At 38.7% G+C, this 22,258-nt stretch overlaps 1 protein-coding gene across 5 annotated transcripts in view; it reads right to left on the reverse strand.

The window, feature by feature from the left end:
* CFAP54 (cilia and flagella associated protein 54) overlaps positions 1-22,258 on the reverse strand; it is a 440,387-nt gene that overhangs the window by 253,687 nt on the left and 164,442 nt on the right. For all 5 annotated transcript variants that reach the window (XM_033951153.1, XM_033951154.1, XM_033951152.1 and 2 more), the window contains exons 27-29: positions 18,093-18,215; positions 16,597-16,746; positions 1,463-1,574 (exon numbers count right to left, since the gene is read on the reverse strand). In XM_033951153.1, the coding sequence (XP_033807044.1) occupies positions 1,463-1,574; positions 16,597-16,746; positions 18,093-18,215 (385 nt within the window). The remainder of the gene's footprint in view (positions 1-1,462; positions 1,575-16,596; positions 16,747-18,092; positions 18,216-22,258) is intronic.

Genomic DNA, 22,258 nt, shown 5'->3' on the forward strand with positions numbered 1-22,258 from the left:
TTTCTTTCTGTATGTCTGCCTTTCTCTCTCTCTCTGTGCCCCATTTCTTTCTTTCACCCTGCCCCCTTCTATCTTTCTCTCTCCATGCCCCCTTTCTTTCTCTATGTCTGTCTTTCTCTCTCTTTCCCCATGCCCCATTTTTTTCTTTCTTTCACCCTGCCCTCTTTCTTTCTTTCTGGATCCCTGTCTCCTCCTTGTTTTCTTTCTGTCTACCTGGCTCCCCCCTCCTTTCTTTCTTTCTCCCTTCCCTCCCCCATGCCACCGCCGCTACCACCACCATGCTGCCACTACCGCCGGGGAAAGGCTGCCACTGGCCATCGGAAACAGGCCGGTGCCAAATTCGCCCGCCTTCTTTTCCCGCGGGCCAACCAACTCTGGCTGCCCGACGTCAATTCTAACATCGGAGAGGACGTTCCGGGACAGCCAGGCAGCCGATTGGCTGGCCCAGAACGTCCTCTCTGAGTCAGAATTGACGTCGGATGGCTAGAGTTACTCGGCTCGGGGAAGAGAAGCAGCAGGGAAGGAGAATTCGGCGCCGGCTTCTTTCTGATGATGGTAATGGCAGCATTTCCCCGGCGGCAGCCTATTGCCCGGTAAGTGGCCAGCTGTACATCCCCTTGGGCCTTGCACCCGGGGCGGACCGCCCCCCTGCCCCCCCTTGGTACGCCACTGGGGGAGGGTTATTTGAGTGGGCAGACTTGTTGGGCCGAAGGCCCTTTTCTGCCATCATATTCTATGTTTCTATGTTAAAGTTACAATGCACTTGGTGGAATAGATTGTCACCAAAAAAAACCCCCTTCAGGTCAGATCTTTCAGCATTGTTCATTAACAAGGCTCCATTCAATTTTCAGGCCGTTTAGTTGAGGCTCGTTAGGTTCAGATGAAGAATTTGATCATTCTGCTGCATGAGGAGGGAGAGATTTGCTCTGAGAGGAATTGGTGAAGCTTCCAGAAGGTCCAGAATAAAAGGGAACCAGATATGTCTGGGCCATCAAGGAGCAATCAGGATAAGATGCACAGAGTCCTGGATGACCATCTGAAGGACACTGGAGAGGAGTGAAACTGGCAGAAAAGCATCTCATGTGATGGCTTGTTGTGCTGGATGAAGGAAACAAAATTGTGGACACTTTGCTTGGTCCTGTGAAGCAAAGAAGTCTATGACTGGGATTCCCCATCACAGGAACAATCTTTGGAGAACTGCAGAGTCTAGGGACCACTCATGAGGTTCAGGTTTGCAACTGAGTGAATCCGCTAATACATTTGATTGACTTGGGATGTAAACTGCTTGGAAGTCCACTTGGAGGGACAAAGCAAAGCTCCCTGCTTGTGGACATAGAACATTGCTATTTGGTTGTCTTGTTTGTATGAGGACTTGTTTGTGAAACAGTCATGGTGGAAGGTTCACAAGGCATAATTCCTGATGTTCTGATAAAATACAATAGAATATTTTAAAATCACTTACATGGTGTAGTCAGTCTGAGTAAGTTTGCTTCCAGAGCTGCCAGCTGTTCAGTCATTTTCTCAAGTACAGATATAGTCACTTTCTTCTTCAAAATTTTTTTTACAGAAACAACCTAAAAATATTTAACAAATAAAAAATCTTGCTTAAAATATATATTATTCCCTCTAAAGTTTAAAGTTAAAGTTTAAAGTTTATTAAAATTTGATTAAACGCTTAACATAAAGGGGTCCTTTTATCAAGCTGCGGTAGGGGCTTAACGCACGTAATACTGTGCGTTAAACCGCCTGCCGCACTAGCCACTAACGCCTGCATTGAGTAGGTGTTAGTTTTTTAGCCGGCCACGGGGGTTAGCGCGTGATAAAATGTCTGACAGTTTGATAAAAGGACCCCAAAATTTCAAGGCGTTGTACAATAAAATCTAAAATTGGAACAAACAACGTAAAATAAACATATTCCATACAGGACAGATTAACTTGGGGGGGCGGGAAAGAGGGTAATAACAAAAGGATAGAAGGGAAAAATTACAAAATAAAAAAATAAAACATAAGAATAAAAAAAAGGGTAAGATGGGGAAATGTTTTAATTTTAGAAATAAAAATTAAAAGGGTAGAATAAATTAAAAAGGCATGGGATAAATCAATCGTAGGCATCTTTAAAAAGAAAGCATTTTAAACTAGTCTTAAGTTTATCCAGACTTTGTTCTGCTCTTAAGTATAAAGGAATTGAGTTCCAAATTGAAGGTGCCGTTACCGAAAAGATGTATGCACAAGAGTGCCAATTCTTTTTAGTGAAGGAACTACTACTACCATGTATCATTTCTATAGCACTACTAGATTTACGTAGTGTTATACGTCAAAACATAGAAGAGATATGCTCTGATGTCCATTCAATCCCTATGATCGTCGAAGCATTTAATGCATTGGGCCATACTATCAGGCTTAATAAAAGAGGGGGTAAAATAAGTTCTGTATTAAATTATAAGGCCCAATATTCATAAAAAGCTGAGCTCCTAAATTTAGGAAGCAATCCTATAAAGATGCTAAAAATTATGCACTAAAGATTTTCATACTAATCCAGTATTCTGTACTGTGCATGCATATGTTGTTATAGAATGCCATATGCAGTTATGCATGTAACATCTAATAAGTGCCAAGGGTAAATTATCTTACCTGATCATTTTCTTTCCATTAGTCATGCCAGACCAGTCCAGAATGAATGGGTTATGTCCATCTACCAGCGGATAGAAACAGAGAAAAATAGTCCCAAGAATTTCCCCCCCCCCCTTTAAGGGAATTGTGCAGCCTAGAATGTTCAGTACAGTATTTCAAATAGCCAAGCAATGATGCTCTTAACAATTATAGCCGGCAAGTGGAAAAGACTAAAGCCAACATGCCACTGAGGCTATACTGTTAATATTATACAATGAGGATAATACTCAACTGACATAGAGGTATTTCACTGAGTTAGGAAATATGAGGCATCCATATGAAGGAAATAAAAAATAGAAGCTATTACCTGTAAAAAAAACACTTAAGTAAAATCAGAGAGGGAGGGTTTCTGGACTGGTCTGGCATGACTAAAGGAAAGAAAATTATCAGGTAAGAAACAGTTGAGAATGAAAGGGATGTAGCAAAGCAGTGCCCTAGTTAGTGTGACAAAGAAAAAAAAAAAAGAAGGAGCAAACTGCAGCATCATCAAATGGGTGTTCCAAAAGTAACTATCTAAGAGTAAGCCTATGCTATGAAAATGTTAAACATATTGATGAAGCCATCATCTAGAACAATGAAGATGGAATTAATATCATTAAATATGTTATACATCCCAAGTACTAACTTTAAGTGAACCAATATATCTCCTACAATACCTCATCCCATACACTTCCACTTAGATCTACAAATCAAAACCAGCTGGTCATCCCATCCTATTTTTTTCAGTACATGGTCCCAAACTTTGGAACTCCCTCTATCATTGAGCTTGCAGACATCATTGGAACCATTTTAAAATGAGTTGAAGATATTCCTTTTTAGAGATACATATTCATAATTTTTCCCTACTATTCCCATGCTCCCCCTTCTTTGGTTGGGTTTGAAGATTTACACAGCTATCCTTATGTTTTTCCCTCTCCCCGTTTCCTATCACAAACTGTAGTTCTACCCTCTATCCCCATGCTCATGTCCAGAAATATTGCAACACTCCCCTCCCTGTTTTTAGATTGTAAGCCACTAAGAAGGTTTCTACCAAAAAGCAGGATAGTAGGACATAATAAAACTTGAAATAAAAAGGCAAAAAACAGTGGATGAAGTGATGAGATGCAGGGGAAAACAGAAACAGGATATTAGGCCCAGAATAACCAGCAAGACTGTAGCTCATGGAAACCGTAGACATGAAAAGGTAAACTATCAAGCCTCAGATACCTCAAAAAAAGGAAGTCTGCTCCAAAATAGAAAACTAGAAAGACACCATACAAGTGACCAAAGGAAGTGTGCTCATTAAGAAAGCTGTAGCAGAATACATAAGAACATAAGAATTGCTGCTGCTGGGTCAGACCAGTGGTTCATCATGCCCAGCAGTCCGCTCATGCGGTGGCCCCTAGGTCAAAGACAAGTGCTCTAAATGAGCCCAGCCTCACCTGAATACTTTCCAGTTGAGCAGGAACTTGTAAAACTTTGTCTTGAAGGGTGCCCGGAGGATGTTTTCCCCTACGACAGACTCCGGAAGAGCGTTCCAGTTTTCTACCACTCTGGGTGAAGAAGAACTTCCTTACATTTGTATGGAATCTATCCCCTTTCAACTTTAGAGTGCCTTCTCGTTCTCCCTTCCTTGGAGAGGGTGAACAACCTGTCTTTATCTACTAAGTCTATTCCCTTCAGTATCTTGAATGTTTCGATCATGTCAATCTCCTCTTTTTGAGGGAGAAGAGGCCCAGTTTCTCTAATCTCCCACTGTATGACAACTCCTCCAGCCCCTTAACCATTTTAGTCGCTCTTCTCTGGACCCTTTTGTGAAGTACTGTGTCCTTCTTCATGTATGATGACCAGTGCTGGACGCAGTACTCCAGGTGAGGGCACACCATGGCCCGGTACAGCGGCATGATAACCTTCTCCAATCTGTTCGTGATCCCCTTCTTTATCATTCCTAGCATTCTGTTCGCCTTTTTTGCCGCCACTGCACATTGTGTGGATGGCTTCATCGACTTGTCGATCAGAACTCTCAAGTCTCTTTCCTGGGAGGTGTCTCCAAGTACCGCCCCGGACATCCTGTATTTGTGTATGAGATTTTTGTTACCGGCATGCATCACTTTACATTTATCCACGTTGAACCAACCTCATCTGCCATGTCGATGCCCATTTCTCGAGCCTGATTATGTCACATTGCAGATCTTCGCAATCCCCCTGTGTCTTCACTACTCTGAATAACTTCGTATCGTCCGCAACTTTAATCATCTCACTTGTCATATCAATGTCCAGATCATTTATAAAAATGTTGAAGAGCACAAGTCCAAGCACCAAGCCCTGCGGCACCTCACTGGTGACGTTCTTGCAGTCCAAATATTGTCCATTTACCTCCACTCTCTGTTTCCTATACTCCAGCCAGTTTTTAATCCATGTGAGTATTTCACCCTCTATTCCATGGCATGCAATTTTCCGAAGTAGTCGTTCAAGTGGAACCTTGTCGAATGCCTTCTGAAAATCCAGATATACAATGTCGACTGGGTCGCCCTTTTCTATCTGCCTGTTTACTTCCTCAAAGTAGTGCAGCAAGTTCATCAAACAACATCTGCCTTTGCTGAAACCGTGCTGGCTGGTCCTCATCAGCCCATGTCCGTCAAGGTGATCAATGATGCGGTCCTTTATCACCGCCTCTATAATCTTTCCTGGTACCGAGGTCAGACTCACCGGTCTGTAGTTTCCCGGGTCCCCCTCGAACCTTTTTTGAAGATTGGCGTAACATTCGCCACCTTCGAGTCCTCTGGAATCTTTCCTGATTTGATCGACAGGTTGGCTACTAGTTGAAGCAGTTCAGCTATAGTCTCTTTAAGTTCCTTGATGACCCTCGGATGGATGTCATCCAGTCTCGGGGATTTATCGCTCTTAAGCCTATCTATCTGCCTGCATACCTCTTCTAGACTGACCATCAACCCTGTCAGTTTCCCGTCTTTGTTTCCAGTATATAGCCTGATGGGTTCCGGTATGCTGTGTATATCCTGGTAAATACAAACGCAAAAAAAGTGTTCAGTTTGTCGGCGATTGCTTTGTTCTCCTTTAGCACTCCCTTCATTCCACGGTCATCCAATGGTCCCTCCGCTTCCTTCGCGGGTCATTTCCCCTTTTTTTTTTTTTTTTTTTAAATATTTTATTTATAAATTTTCATTCTTACAATATTTTAATTGTACATTTAAATTTCAAATATTGCATGAAAAATTGTGATTACAAATAATTCAATTATCAGATATTATATATCCCTCCCATTTTTTCCAATATTTAAAACCATATAATATACATTCCCTTCCCCTCCCCATTCTAATATAATCATTATTGTGATAATTTATTTATAAATTTTATATTTTTACATCAATTAATTTATATATAATATAATTAATTATTTCATAACATTTGTAATTGTATTCAATATATCATATCATAAATAGTAAATCCAAAAATTATATAAGTCCCTCCCCATTCCTATATATCTATTATAAATGTGCTAAGAAATCTAATCAGTAGAATAATTTGTCAATGGTTGCCAAATTTTCATGAAATTATGAAGATTCCCATGTTGTAATGCTATTACTTTTTCCATTTTATAGATATGACAGACAGAGTTCCACCAGAATGTATAATTTAATTTGGTGAAGTCCTTCCAGTTTTGAGTTATTTGTTGCATGGCGACTCCTGTCAATATTAATAGCAGCTTATTATTATTTGCTGAGATCGGACTCTGAGTTCTCATTGCAGTGCCAAATAGTATGGTGTCATATGAGAGTCCTACATGATTTTCTAATAACTTATTAATTTGGGGCCAAATTAAATTCCAAAAGGCATTTACACAGGGACAAAAAAAAATTAAGTGATCTAACGTCCCTATTTCTGTTTTACAATGCCAGCATCTATTGGATCTAGTGCTATCTATCTTTTGCAGGCGCGTAGGGGTCCATAACACTCTATGTAATAAAAACATCCATGTTTGATTCATAGATGCTGACTTTGTAGATCTTAATCTCCAGGACCAAAATCGTGGCCATTGAGAAACAGAAATTGTCTGTCCAATCTCAATACTCCAAATATCCCTAAGTCCATTTTTCTTTTTTTTATTTAAAAATCCATATATTAATTTGTACCATTTTGCGGCTTGGTGTCCCAAGAAATCCGCCTGGAAACATAGAACTTGTAGACTATGTTGAGTATTAAGATTTTTCCATTCAGGGAACCCTGCCTGAATGGCCTGCTTCAATTGCATCCATTTAAAATATTGTGATTTATTTAAGCCAAATTTATTTTGCAATTGTGAAAAACTAAGCAGTGAACCTTCTGAAATGACATCATTTAATGTTCGTATACCTGCACTTATCCATTGTTTCCAGACGATTTTAAATCCGCCAATCTTGATCCTGGAGTTTACCCAAATAGACTGATTTAGTGATTTAGAAATTGGATCTGTTGATAGGTTATTTATAAATCTTAATGTTTTCCAAGTATCTAATAAAATTCTGTTATCTTTATATCTTCTAGGCATTGTTATGCTAATTAAATGATCTAAATGTAATGGGAACAGGAGCCGCCATTCTAAATATAGCCAATCTGGTACATTCTCCATGAGATCTGGGAGGATCCAATACATACTCTGTCTTAGAATATAGGCTTGATGGTACCTATAAAAATTTGGAAAATTTACCCCTCCCTCCACAATTGGTCTTTGTAAAGATACTAAAGCTATTCTGGGTCTTTTCCCAAACCAAACAAATTTTGTAATAATATTATTTAATTTTTTATAAAAGGACCCCTGAAAAAATATTGGTATCATACTCATTTGATAACAAACCACAGGCAATATCATCATTTTAATTGTTTGAACTCTTCCCCACCATGAAAGATGTAAAGGATTCCATTGTTCACACATTTCTGTAATTTTTTTCAATAAAAGTTTTTCATTTTCTTTGACTGTATCATCTATTGTATTTTTGATCATAATTCCTAAATATTTTATTCCTTCCTCTTTCCAAATAAATGAATATGAATCAAATAATCCTTTGGTGCAGTGAACATTAATAGGAAGAATTTCTGATTTACTCCAATTAATTTTATATCCAGAAAATTTTCCAAATTCCTCTAGAAGATTAAGTAAATTTGGAATAGTATTCCCCGGTTCTCTTAAATATAACAAGATATCATCTGCATATGCAGAAAGTTTATATTCCCAGTAAGAAAATGGGATTCCCTTTATCTCCTTAGTTTGATTAATTGCAATTAACAAGGGTTCTAAAACAATATCAAACAGTAATGGGGACAAAGGACATCCTTGTCTAACTCCCCTTTGCAAGTTAAATCTATCTGATAAATTGTTATTTATATATAATCTTGCACCAGGAGAGCTATACAAAGTCTGAATCATTTTAATAAAATCGGGTCCTATTCCAAACCATTCTAGAGCTTGATACATAAATTTCCATTCTACTCTATCAAATGCTTTTTCTGCATCTAAAGATAGCATAAAAGTTGGATCATTCATAGTTTTTGCTAGGTTTAAAGAATGAAATGCTAATCTAGTGTTGTGTGATGAATGTCTTTTTGCAATAAATCCTGTTTGATGTACATCAATAATGAAAGGAAGAGCTTTAGCCAATCTTATTGCTAGTACTTTAGAAATTAATTTACCATCTACATTTAGTAAGGAAATAGGCCTGTAGTTTGAAACCAAAGTAGGATCTTTGTTTGGTTTTGGTAAGACAATAATTAGTGAATCAGCCATTGTACCTGATATATTTCCATTATTCATTTGATACTGATATAACTTTAATAGATATGGTAAAATAATGTTTTGAAATGATTTATAAAATTCAACCGTATAACCATCACCACCCGGAGCGGATCCAGCTCTAAGAGACTTCAATGCTGATTCTATTTCTTTTAAAGATATAGGTTCTTCTAAACTTCTTTTTATATGATCTGGAACATTTGGTCCAATAAATGAATTTAAAAAACTTAGTCCATCTCGTTCTTTATTTTCATAAGATTCAGAAGAATATAAATCTTTATAAAAATCAAGAAACTGTATTAAAATGTCTTTATTATTAGTGTGTGTATTACCTTGTATATCTTTTATTGCAATAATCTTGGATTTTCTTTTTTTTGCTTTAAGAAAATTTGCCAATAATTTTCCAGCTTTATTTGAATTTCCGTAAAATTGAACTTGTCTATTAAATAAATCTTTCCTCACAAATTGAGAAGAAATCTCATTATATTTAACTTTTAGTTTTAATAAATCTTGTAATGTATTATTTTCCCATTTTTCAATTAATTTATTTTCTAATAATTTAATTTGTTTTCCTAATTCAAGAAACTGTTTTTTATGTTTTTTGTTAATATATGCTGAATATGAAATAATATTACCTCTCATTGTTGCTTTAAAAGCATCCCATAAGATTTCAGCATTAATATTATCCGAATCATTAATTTGAAAAAATTCTTGTATTTTTAATTTAAATTCTTCCAGAAAATTTGAATCTGCTAAAAAATTATTATCAAATCTCCAAATTGAATTGAAATGTTCAATATCATTATTTTGAAGATTAATCCACACACCAGCATGATCCGAAATTATAATAGGATCTATTACTGCTTTTAACACACGCTGCGCTAAATTATTGGAAACAAATATATAATCAATTCTTGAAAAGGATTTGTGGACCTGAGAACAAAAAGAAAATTCTTGATCATTAAAATGAAGAATACGCCATATATCTACTAAATCACAAGATTGAGTCAAATTATCTAAGCCTAATGATTTCATAATTCTACTTGGTTTTTTATCCAAAATTGGATCCATTACAGCATTGAAATCCCCTGCTACTATTAAATTAGATGTAGCCAGTGGTAAAAGTAATTGTTGAATTTGTTTGAAAAACTCCATTTGATTCGTATTAGGAGCATATAAATTGAATAAATCCATGGTAGTATTTCCCAGATCCATTTTGATATGCACCCATCTACCTAAGGGGTCATAATTTATTAATTTGAAATTTGCATTACATTTTTTGTTTATCAATATAGCCACTCCAGCTTTTTTCTTTAAAGCCGGTGCAAATAAACATTTAGAAATCCAGCCCCCAGATAATTTTTTAGATTCAATTTCCGAAAGATGGGTCTCTTGAATGAAGTAGATGTCCGCATTTTGATTTTTAAGGAATGATAATATTTTTTTCTTCTTAATAGGATGATTTAAACCATTGACGTTCATAGAATAAATTTTTATATCCATCTATTTATAATTAAAATTTTAAGCAATATTCTATGATAATAAACATGATTAGATCTTAGCACAATTAATGTATATTGATCCCCATTCCCTCCCTTTATTTTCCCACCCCACCCTCCCACTATCAATGTTTGACTTGGAACACACATTGGACATGCAAAACCTATATACCCTCCCCCAGGCAACTAATCATTCAAAAATTATTTTAAAAAATTAAGTTCTAATTCAATATATTCTATGTTTCTTTACCCACCCTATTATTCATTTTCCCTTCATTAATAATCCCATTATATATTATAATTCATATCAATTATAATTGAATAAATCATATAATATTTTGAAATCATTAAATATAACTAGTATGTTAATCCTTCAATAATACAATGTTTGTACACAGTTCTAATTCGTATATATTAAATATTCATTTAAATAATTAAATATATTTGTTGTTATTATTCAGAATTAAAATAAAATCATTATTAAACCATTTTTTTTTTTTTTAAATATCATCATTCATAGTAATATAAATAGATAACATATAATATATATCTTTAAGATTCTATACTTAATGTCTATATTATAGTGATTTCCTACTAGTTAATCAATTTTTCCCCTCAATAATATTAGCAGTAATAAATATAGAAACAATAATTCTATAAATAAATTTATATCTATTATTAATATAATATATATAATAATATCCAGTATATTAATAATAGCTTAATTAAAATTTATCAATGTTTTAAAATTGGATGGAATAAAATTTATAAATAATTTAATTCATAACATCCAAAATATTTTAAAAATTGTCAAATCAAAGATTTTCAAATATTTTAAAAATAATTCATTTTGTTAATAGTCATTGTTTTCTTCTTTCTTTTTAACCATTTTTATATCTTGCATTTTTATTTCTTATCCTTAGATGAATCTTCTCTTTTTTTTTTTTTCCAGGATCTTGAAAAACATTGTCTTTTTCTTCTTTTCTTTATCTTCTTATTTTTCATATTATCTTGTATTTTTTCCTTTTCTTCTTCAGTTGAGAATTGTCTTTTAATCAGTTTTTCATGTTAACATTGGTTCCTCTTGTGTCAAAAATTCTTTTAGTTTTGCTGGATCTTGAAAATAAATGGATTTATTCCCAGTAGACACCCTCATTGTAGATGGGTAATATAGTCCATACAAGTAGCCTTTTTCTTTTAACTGCTGTCTGAATGTGAGAAATTGTTTTCTTATATTTGCAGTATGTTTAGCAAAATCTGGAACCAGTATTAATTTAGACCCTTTATAGTTTAAGTTTTTATTTGCTTTTGCCAATTTTAAGATCTCCAATGCTTGTTGGTACCTTAATACTTTAAATATCAAGGGTCTAGGAGTTTCCTGGTTTACTGGTTTTCTTGTGGGGATTCTGTGTGCACGTTCTATTTCTAACGGCCATTTAGAGTTTAGTTGTAAAAGTTTAGGTAAGAGGTTTTCTAAAAACTGAATGGCATCTCCCCCTTCAAGATTTTCAGCTAATCCAAGTACTCTAATGTTCTTTCTCTTTCCTCGGTTTTCCATATCTACCAGATGATTTTTTAAGTTTGCCATTTCTTTTCTTTCCTGTTCATAGTTCTGTGTATTATTTTCCAGCTTTTCAATTCTCTCTTCAATTGTAGTCATCCGTTGTCTGTCAGCTTGAATCTCTTGTTTTAGGCTGAGCAGTTCTTCTTTTACTTCTGTAAGTTTACTTGCGTTGTCAGTTAACATTATTTTAATTTTGAAGAGTTCTGCCATAATATCTGTTTTCTCAGTGAAGTCTTCAGCTTCCAGCGGGATCGGCACACTCGACGGTGACACAGGAGTTACTTTCGATCTTTTCGCCGATACACCCGATGTGCATGGCTTTTCAGATTTTCCCTGTCTCGTCGCAGCCATTTCCGACGCTGTTTTTTAATATTATAAATTAGGGCGAGCGAAAGAAAACAGTTATTTTCTGTCAGTTTGTTGCCTGGGTTTGAAGAGCGCCGCGGTCAAGCTGCCATATTGTGCGCGCTCCAAGCCCTGGTCATTTCCCCTTAATATATCGAAAGAATGGCTTGACGTTTTTTGCCTCCTTGGCTATTTTTTCCTCGTAGTCTCTTTTGGCCCCTTTTACTGCCTTATGGCACCTGTGTTGATGTTGTTTGTGCTTATTCCAGTTTTCGTCCGTTTTTGATCTTTTCCATTCCATAAACAAAGTTTTCTTGTCTCTGATCGCTTCCTTAATCTCTACAGTGAGCCACGCCGGTTCTTTGTTCTTTTTCCTCTTGGATCCCTTGTTGATACGTGGTATATATACAAGATGCCATTGAAGGAGGTACCATTGAGAGCCAGAATGCTCTTGATTAGAGGGGTAATGCCACAGAAGCTGGAGTTACTTTAAAAGCTGGAAATTATTTATTTATTAAAAGATTTATATGAAGTTTCCATATCACATACATAAAATCTTGTTTCCCTGTGATTACCACATATAACATAGATATGTCTAAACAACATCATTAATCGTCTCTGTTATAAAAAGGAACAGAGCACAAATTCATTCAATTAGTTACAGACATTCCAGCCCAGCTTCCCTCACTATACTGAGAGCACGCAAAGAATGTAAACAACAGCCCAATTACACACAGAAATGATTTAACACTGTGTGCTGTGAATGAAAAGAATATAAAACAAACTTGTCAGTTTTGACTATATTAAATGTATTTAAATATCAATGTACCATACACAACAAAAAAAAAAGGAAAACAGCATAATGCTGAGGCAAAACAATCAAATAATCAAAGCTGTTTCATGGTCACTGAAAGGAGCCTCACACTAAACCGCATATAACAAGAGGAGAAAAAAGTCTCACAATTACGTAGCAGCACAGATCAAACAATGACATTAAACTGCCTTTTAATAATATCATAGGCATAAAAAAAACTCCCACTCGACATTAGCTAAGTTTAGAAATGAAAAAAAACTACCAATGTTGAGTGGGAGTTTTTTTATGCCTATGATATTATTAAAAGGCAGCTTAATGTCATTAACTGTGCTGTTATGTAATTTTGAGGCTTTTTTTCTCTCCTCGTTGTATGTGGTTTGGAGTGAGGCTTCTTTTAGTGACCACGGAACAGCTTTGATATTTGATTTAAATATAAATACCATATCTCACATGGAAGTGAATTACCAGCCTTAAGAGGTGCTTACATTGTTCCAGGACATGGGGAAATACAGAGATATGTAAAATGGTATGATATGTTAGCAACTCTAGGATATGATTAATTAGCTATGTTCCACAAATAGATCCAAATCGAATCCTTGACAATACAATACCTGGCAAGCAATGAACCAGGCTGTGTATTAGAAAATATATTTTATTCCTATAACAAGTGGCAACTGCAGTGGTCAGATAAAACAATTCAGATATGAGACTTAGGCACTAGACAAGCTAAGATGCTTAGGGAATACACAATAACCCACTATTGCATAAGAACATAAGAATAGCCTTCCTGGGTCAGACCAATGGTCCATCAAGCCCAGTAGCTCGTCCTCAAGGTAGCTGATCCAGGTCACTAGTATCTGGCCAAAACCCAAGGAGTAGCAACATTCCGTGCTACTGATCCAGGGCAAGCAGTGGCTTCCCCCATGTCTTTCTCAATAACAGACTATGGACTTTTTCTCCAGGAACTTGTCCAAATTTTTCTTAAAACCAGCTTCAGGGTAAGCACATGATTCCCAACAGGCTGTTAACTCCTGGCTCTTGACACACACTTCCCAAGGTACCACAGAACTAATATAACCTAGGAGTGCAGGAGAGGTTTCTCGAGTGGATGCTCAACACCTTCAGGTGAGAGAGTGCCCAGCACGATCAGTGTAGGAGAGGTTTCTCAGGCAGCAGGAGCTCTGGAGTAAATGCTTAGCTCTTGAAGTGATGCCCAGCACCTTCAGTGCGAGAGATGTCTCGGGCAGCAGAAATTCAGCAGGGAGATAACAAGCAGCCAAGGCAGGGTCACTGAAATGGTTATAGCCTAGGGCGGAGGTCGGCAACCTGCGGCTCCAGAGCCGCATGCGGCTCTTTTCCACCTTTGCTGCGGCTCCGGTAGTGTGTCACGCAGGCATGCAGTTATAAGTCCGGCGTCGCGGCGGGAAATAGCCATGCTGAGCAGTGAGCTCAGCACATACACAGATGAAAGCCTTGCTTGCTGATTGGTCCGGCAGCCCCGCCCCGCCGTGCCGCCGGACCAATCAGCAAGCAAGGCTTTCATCTGTGTAGTGCTGAGCTCACTGCTCAGCATGGCTATTTCCCGCCGCGACGCCAGACTTGTAAGATGCACGCCTGAAAAAGAAATCATCCTGGCCGGGGTCGGTGTCATGCTCCGGAGATCTACAGCCTTCCTATCTCCCTCTCCCTTCTACCTGCTTCCGGCCACATCCCCTGCTCCGCGGCTCTCTTCGGCAACTCAGCAGCAGCGATCGACACAAGCTTCTGACGTCGGGGCCTACCCTCTGCGAGTCCCGCTTGTTTCAACTTCCTTTTTCCACAAAGGCGGGACTCGTAGAGGGAAGGCCTCGATGTCGGTAGCTTGTCTTGATCACCGCTGCTGACGAGTTGCTGAAGAGAGCCGCGGAGCAGGGGGATGTTGCCAGGTGCAGGTAGAAGGGAGAGGGCTAGATGCAGGACTCGTGGGTGAGGGAGGAGAAGAGAGAGAGAAAGAGAGAGGGGAGGGAAACAAAAGGAAATATTTCATACTGGGCTGGGCCGGAGTGGAGGGAGGGTGGAAAGATTCTAGCTACAGGGTGCAGTAACAAAGGAAAAGGGGGGAAAGCTGAAAATGGAGATAGTGACACAAAGAAGAGAAAGAGTAAGCAGGACCTACTGAATAAGGATAGAGATACAGAGGGGACATGAAGAGGAGGTGAAATAGAGACATAGAAGTAATGCTGAAAAAGTGGGGGGGGGGAGATAAAGACATTGAAAGGGCAAATGGTGAACATGGCGTAAAGATAAGGACAGAGACAAATGAAGATTCTGAAAAAGTGGTGAGATAGGGATATAGGTGAGATGGACACAAAGAAGGGTGATGCTGGAAAATAGGTGGAATGGTAGTTCTGACAGACACAGAAGGGAAATGCTGGATCAAGGAGAGATGGGGCTCAGGCTGGATGGAATGAGGAGAAATGCCTTGTTGGCCCGGAACTTCCTCTCCTACGTCAGAATTGACGTCAGGGAGCGGAATGCTGGTCAGCGCAACACTTCTGCAGGGAAAGCTTGGGACAGCGGTGGCTTGGGGGCTGTTCCCCGATTGCGGTGGCAGCAAACCGAGTGGCTTGGGGGAGGGCATGGAGACAGAAAGAAGGGGGAACAGGGAGACAGAAAGAAAAAGTTGGGGGAGAGAATGAGGTCTGGAGGAGAGGAAACATACAGGAGGCTGAAAGAAAGGAAGAAAGATTGGATGCACAGTCAGAAGAAGAAAGTGCAACCAGAGACTCATGAAATCACCAAATAGCAAAGGTAGGAAAAATGATTTTATTTTCAATTTAGTGATCCTGTATATAGCATTAAGATAAGAAACAATATATGCAGTGTTAGATTTGTTTTATAATGGTTTTGCGGCTCCAAGTTTTTTTTTCTTTTCGAAAACGGGTCCAAGTGGCTCTTTATGTCTTAAAGGTTGCAGACCCCTGGCCTAGGGCATCTGGAGCCAGACTTCAGGGATCAGATCTCGGGGATCAGACTTCCATGTTAGTGCATTTGACCATTTTCTTAGAGCACACCTGTGTGTCAAACATCGAGGATGTCCAGGGATACCTCCTTTATACCCTCTGGTCCCAGGGCTTATCTTAGAAGAGATGTTCTTCCTGCCTCCTGTTCTGACCTCTTGATCTGAGAATCTCCAGAAATATCTTCATAACATCACTTCAGATGAAATTCCAGGAACCTTGGCTCCTTGCTGGTAGCATACAGAGAGTTCTGGTACCATGGTGACATGCCCCATCTTGCCCCCTCAGTGCATTTTCTGGACAGAAGTTATGATACAGCATCAAATCCAAGTTGTGTCAGCTCAGTGAGTCACAGACAAGGCCTGCTAAGGAAATGAGTTAGGCCAAAGGTCCTCTCTGCTTCAGGCAAAGTCTTTGAATTCTACAGGAGATATGTTCAGCTCTGTAGAAAATCTATATTCAGTGGTTTAACCCTTACTTGGAGTAAGTGGGTCGCAGTTAAAGTTTGGTGCCTATTTGCTGACTTATGGTAGCATTCTTTAGCAGATTTGGCATGCAACTGTGCTATTATAGAATACTAGCTTTACACTCAGATTTTTGGTGGCTTTTAGAGACTTATATTGAATTTACCCCTAAATGTGCACTTCTCAACTTGTAAAATATGAATGCAGAGATCTAAATGTCTGTTTTCTGACCTATGTGATCTAATGTTCTGGAGTGGAAAAGCCTAATGGTTACTGCAGCGGCCTAAGAAACAGGAGAACAAGGTTCATTTCCCACTGTAGCTCTTTATGACTTTGTGACTCTGCTCCAGGTACAAAATAAGTACCTGTATATAAGATGTAAGCTGCTTTGATTGTAACCACAGAAAGATGGTATATCAAATCCAAACCCCTCTCCCTTTCAAAATATGAGCAATAAGGAAAGAAGAAAGAGGTTACCTTTCCATCATCTGTTTCCTGTGAATCTTCACTGCTAAAGGATCTAGAGCGCTTTAGGTTTATAATTGATGACCTTTCTGTAAGCAGTAACCTTTTCCCAATATCAATAACAAGAACTGCCAGATCATATTCTCTCCATGAACGCAGCACCTATAAAGACATGCATAATGAAGTATCTCCATATTATAATAAAGGCTTATACATAGCGTGACCATTTATTTTTTTTCTCAAAAGGGGACATCTACTAATTTTCAGTCCCGCCCCCAATCCTGCCCTAGCTCTGCCCCCAATCCCACCCTAGCCCCACCCTCAATTTCTTCCATTCATTTTTCAGATACACACAATATCTTATTAATTCATAATGGTAACCATAAATTTTTAAAAAACACAAAGCACACTGTAAGCAGAGAAAATGTTAATTATCATTTATGTTTGTTTTATTTTTCAAAGAGGCGGATGACTTTAAAATATGCAATGTCACCTCAGTAACAACTATAGAAAAATAGACAAATATAGTGCAAAATAGAGACAGCAGATATATATTCTCAAATCTGCCCCCTCCCACTCACTCCCTTCCAGAATTTGTTCCCCTTGTTGAACTGCTCCTTTGTCCCCAGCAACACTCCCCACATCACTATGTCCAATATCCCCCCCACCCTGCATCCCCTCTGTTCCCTCTCCATCATCATATGAAACTTATCTCAACCTTCTCCCCCTTCCTGCCTTCCAGCATTTGTCCCCAGCGGCACTCCCCACATCACTATGTCCAATTCTCCACCTTGCATCCTCTCTCTTCTTACTTGTGGAACTGCTTCTCTTAATCTTTCCAACTCTTTGAACTGCTCCTTGCTCCAGCACTCCTGGATGGCATGGCCTGGCCCAAACAGTTTCGAAATTCTGCATGTGGCTGACCCACAAGACTCTCTCCAACGTGAACTCTGACATTGGAGAGAAAGCTTCTGGGCCAGCCACTTACAAAGGAGAGTGTGGCTCCAAGGGATGGGGCGAGGCTGCGTAGCGATCAAGAGCCAGTGCAGGAACAGGAAGAGATCGGGGCAGGATCGTGAATGGTGGCAGCGGATAACAGAAAACTGTGTCCACAGCTCTTCCAGGGTTTTGAACGTGACTGTCCCGTTATTACATCACCCTTGCCACTGAAAACGGGACATTTCGGCATCCCGAAGCAGTGCATGGGGACAATGGGACAGGTGGTGTAATAACGGGATGGTCCCTTTTAAAATGGGACGTATGGTCACTTTACTTATACATCTTCTCCTACAATTACCCACTTTGCAAAAAGTGCATCATGGTATCTATTCCCAGCTAAATACAACCATCTTTTTATAAGTGAAACACTTCAGTGTGTATTGATTGTATAGTATTAAAGAAAAAAAATGTATTTCAGTTGTCTCAAATAATGAATACTTTGTACTTTTGTCTCTGTAACAAAAAAATGTTATCGTGTTAGAATATTAACAAGATAATAAAGAAATCACCTTTGCCAGGAAGCAAATTGTACAAGCTATCATATGCATAACACTCTCAGTACATCCCGACGGCTTCTTTTGCCAAGCACTGCTTGGAATTTCTTGCAGAACAGCCAAACATTTCATTAGAATCTGAAAATATAAGGGCCATGATAAAATCATATATGCTAGTCTTTTCTGTTTCATTGATAAGTACAACATTCACTGCAATGCACAGCCACAATAAAAATGTTATCAAAACTTAAGTTCTTCATGTAAGTTATACAATATTAAAGAATAGAAAAATTTCCCCCACAAATGGACAAGATCCAGCAGACGTGTAAGGCATCATAGAAAGGGCATCCAACACAGAATATGAACGTCTAAGGGCTCTTTTTACTAAGGTGCGCTACTGTTTTTAGTGCATGCTAAAGATTAACGCGCGCTAACCCCGCACATGAAAAATACTAATGCAAGCTCTATGGAGGCGTTATCGTGTAGCGTGCGCTAAAACCACTAGCACACCTTAGTAAAAGGAGCCCTAAGTCTACGCGTAATCTGGACGTCTATTTCTCATGTATTTTAGAACATAATCTACTGGCATACAGGTTGTTTTAAAATACATGAGAAATCCGTACGGACTCCTTTCCCATTTTTCGGGGCACCAGACAGGTTTGCCCTCTTTCTCCTCTACTTTTTCTCCTTTCTTTGGAAACTTTACTTTGCAACTTACATCTTTTCGAGGATGTACGGGGCCTCAGTGTAGCTGGTAGGGACTTGACCTTAGCTTTTGCTGATGATATGTTTCTCATTCTTACTCGCCCGGAGATCGCTTTACCTGCTGCGTTAGATTTACTCTCTGAATATAGGTTCTACTCCGGCCTCTCACTTAATTTAGACAAGTCAATGGCCCTCCCTTCTTATCCTGAGGTTCGTACGATGTGGAGGGGCCCATTTCCTCTTAGGTGAGCGGAGAATGGGGTGAAATACTTGGGGGTTTTCATTCCACTTGTCCTTTCTCGTTTATATTCTTTGAATGTGGAGCCATTGTTTCAGGCCCTTATCCCTCGTTTGCAATTATGACAAAGACTTCCGTTATCGCTTCTGGGCAGAGTGAGTTTATATAATTTGCTTGTTGTTCCCTGCTGGGTGTATGTTTTTCAGGTCCTCCCGCTTTACTTGACTTCTAAGGATGAGAAAATATTGGCGCGTCTAGTTCAGCGATTTCTTTGGGTGGGTAAGCATGCTCGTTTGCCCTATCACCTGGCAGCTACCCCCTGGTATAAGGGGGGTTTGGGCTTACTGAATCTTCGCCATCTGACTGTTGGTTGCAGCATGCACCATATAAATGATCTTTTTAGGGGTACTGCCCACTTCACTAACACTTCTTTGGAGCTCTCTTGTTTTACTAAATCCCACTTTAGTGCCTATCTTCCTTTTGTGCCTTTGGTTCAACCTGAACTCCTTCCCCTTTCTCTCACGGTCTTATACTACCCTTTGAGGAAGGCTTGGCAATGGGTTTGTAAATTTCACTCTCAGTTCTACTATCTCTCCCTTTTTGTCTTTACGCTTTAATGGAAATTTTTTACCTGGGGTGGATGGGGCCAGTTTTGTTCGCTGGGAAGCAGGGGGGATTCATTATTTGTTTCAATTGGTGGATGATGAGGGGAATATTAAGTTTTTTGACACGTTATGTCTAGAATTTAATATCCCTCGTACATTACATTACATGATTTCTATTCCACCATTACCTTGCAGTTCATGACGGATTACATAAGATTTACCAGGAGGTTACAAGAATTGTAACTTTACATAACAATTGTTTATGATTTATCTTTAATCTTATCTATTGTTTTGCCTTTTGTCTTTGTTTTGTTCTATTTCTATCATTTAAATTTCTCCAGAATTCTACTGTTGAACGGCTCCCCCTTCTGCTTCTATTCCTTTCTCTCCTCTCTTCTACCTTCCAAAGTATTTAGATCAATGCTGTCTTGTTAAAATGTTTATTTTATTTTTATTTTTCCTCTAACTCTACTTTCCACTTCTCTATTACCCTCCAGGTACTTTAGTTAGATTGTGAGCCTTCGGGACAGTAAGGGAAATTTTCAAGTACCTTTCTTATTTCTAATCTTAATGTATATTTTCTGTAAACCGCTTAGAACCTAACGGATGTAGCGGTATATAAGAAATAAATTACATTACATTACATTACATTACATTACATAAGAATTGTCGGGAACTTGAGGTGATACATGTTGGATAATTAGAAACATTATAGATTTGAAAGGGGTAGAGATTGTAGTAGGTGGAGTTTGGGAAGGAACTGGTCATATTAAATAGGTTTTATGTATTTTTTGAAGAGTAGGGTTTTAGTTTCTTTTTTGAAGATTTTGTAGTCTGTGGTCGAAGACAGCAGATTGGTGATTTTGTCTGTCTAGTTTTGCTGCTTTGGTGGCCATTAGATTGTCATATAGTTTTCTTTGTTTGACATTTTTGGTTGGTGGGTGTGTGAATAGTGAGTGGGTTCTCCTGTGCCTGGTTGAGGTGGAATGAGTTAGTCGGTTGTTCCAGTAGGATGGGCTTTCTCCATTAATAGCTTTGAATAGTAGGCAGTAGAATTTGAAGTGTATTCTTGCTTGTATTAGGAGCCAGTGTGAGTTGTGGTATGCTTCTGTGATGTGGTCATATTTTTTCAATGAGTAGATGAGTCTTAAGGCTGTATTTTGTGTTGTTTGTAATTGTTTTATCATGGTCGCTGGGCAGGGGAGGTATAGTATGTTGCAGGATAAGAGATTGTACCAAAAGTTGGAATTGTTTCCTGTCGAAGAATTTTCAGATTTGTCTTAGGTTTCTCATAGTCACGAATGATGCTTTTATTACTTTGTTGATTTGAGGTTGCATGGTACAGCCTCTGTCAATCAGAACTCCAAGAAGTTTTAGTGTGGGTTGAATGGGGTATGAGATCAAATTTATTACTAGGTTTGTTAAGGTTGGAGTTTTGCTGTTTTCTAGGAGGATGAAATTTGTTTTGTCGGGGTTAAGTTTTAGTTTGTGTTCAGTCATCCATGTTGCTACTGTTTTGAGTGTTCTATGTATTGTGCCTGTCATGGTGGGTTCTGGGTGGTCGAAGGGGAGGAGAATGGGGATGTCATCTGCATAGCTGTATGAGGTTATGCCATGCTCATCTAGGCAGGAGCTGAGGGAGGCTATGTATAGGTTGAATAGTGTGGGAGATAGAGGTGATCCCTGGGGAACTCCACAGGGGTTGGACCATGGTTCTGATTTTTCTTTATTTGTTTTAACCTTGTAGGTTCTGGATTGTAGGAAGCCTTTAAACCATGAGAGAACCTTGCCTGAGATTCCTATGGAGTCTAGCATTTGTAGGAGGATGTTATGTTCTACCAGGTCGAAGGCTGCAGAGAGGTCTAGTTGTATGAGCATGATTTTCTTGCCTGTACAGAGATGTTGTCTAGCTGTGTTCATCAGTGCTGTAGTTGGTTCTGAAGCCAGATTGTGTGGGATGGAGTAAGTTGTGGTTTTCTAGATATGAGGTTAAGGTTTTGGCTACGAGGCCTTCCATCAGCTTGACGTACAGTGGGATTGAGGCTATGGGTCTGTAGTTGGATGGTTGGTCCGTCGTTCCTTTGGGGTCTTTTAGTATCAGAGTTATGATGTTTTTGCTGAGGTCTTGTGGGAAATGTCCATCTGTGAGTAGAGATTGAATCCATTGTAGGAGCAGGGAGTGGAACAGTGTGCTTGAAGCTTTCAGTAAGTATGGGGGCAGTGGTTGAGGTCACAGGCTGTGTGGCTGTATTTATTATATAGTTTGTTGAAGTCTGACCATTGTACAGGTGAGAAGTGGGATCAGGTTCTGTCTGCTGCCACTGATTCTTTTTCTGGGGGGGGGAAATGAGGTCTCTTCTATGTGAGTGGGAATTTTATTGAACGTGGCTCTGATGTTTGCGATCTTGTTTTTGAAGTATGTGGCTAAGAGGGTAGCTGAGGGAGGGGAGGAGTAGTTTTTGGCTAGGTAGGGTGTGGTGTCTGTGAGATCTTTTAGTAGCTGGAATAGCTTTTTTGTATCTTGGGGTCCTTCTCCTATTTGCTTTGTGTAGTATATCTTTCTTTTTTCTTTCAGTTTGTGTTTGTATTTTTGGCTCATTATTCTCCATGCTGTTTTTGTGGATTCTTGGCTG

The sequence above is a fragment of the Geotrypetes seraphini genome, chromosome 7, assembly GCF_902459505.1.
Source record: "Geotrypetes seraphini chromosome 7, aGeoSer1.1, whole genome shotgun sequence".
Lineage (NCBI taxonomy): Eukaryota > Metazoa > Chordata > Amphibia > Gymnophiona > Dermophiidae > Geotrypetes > Geotrypetes seraphini.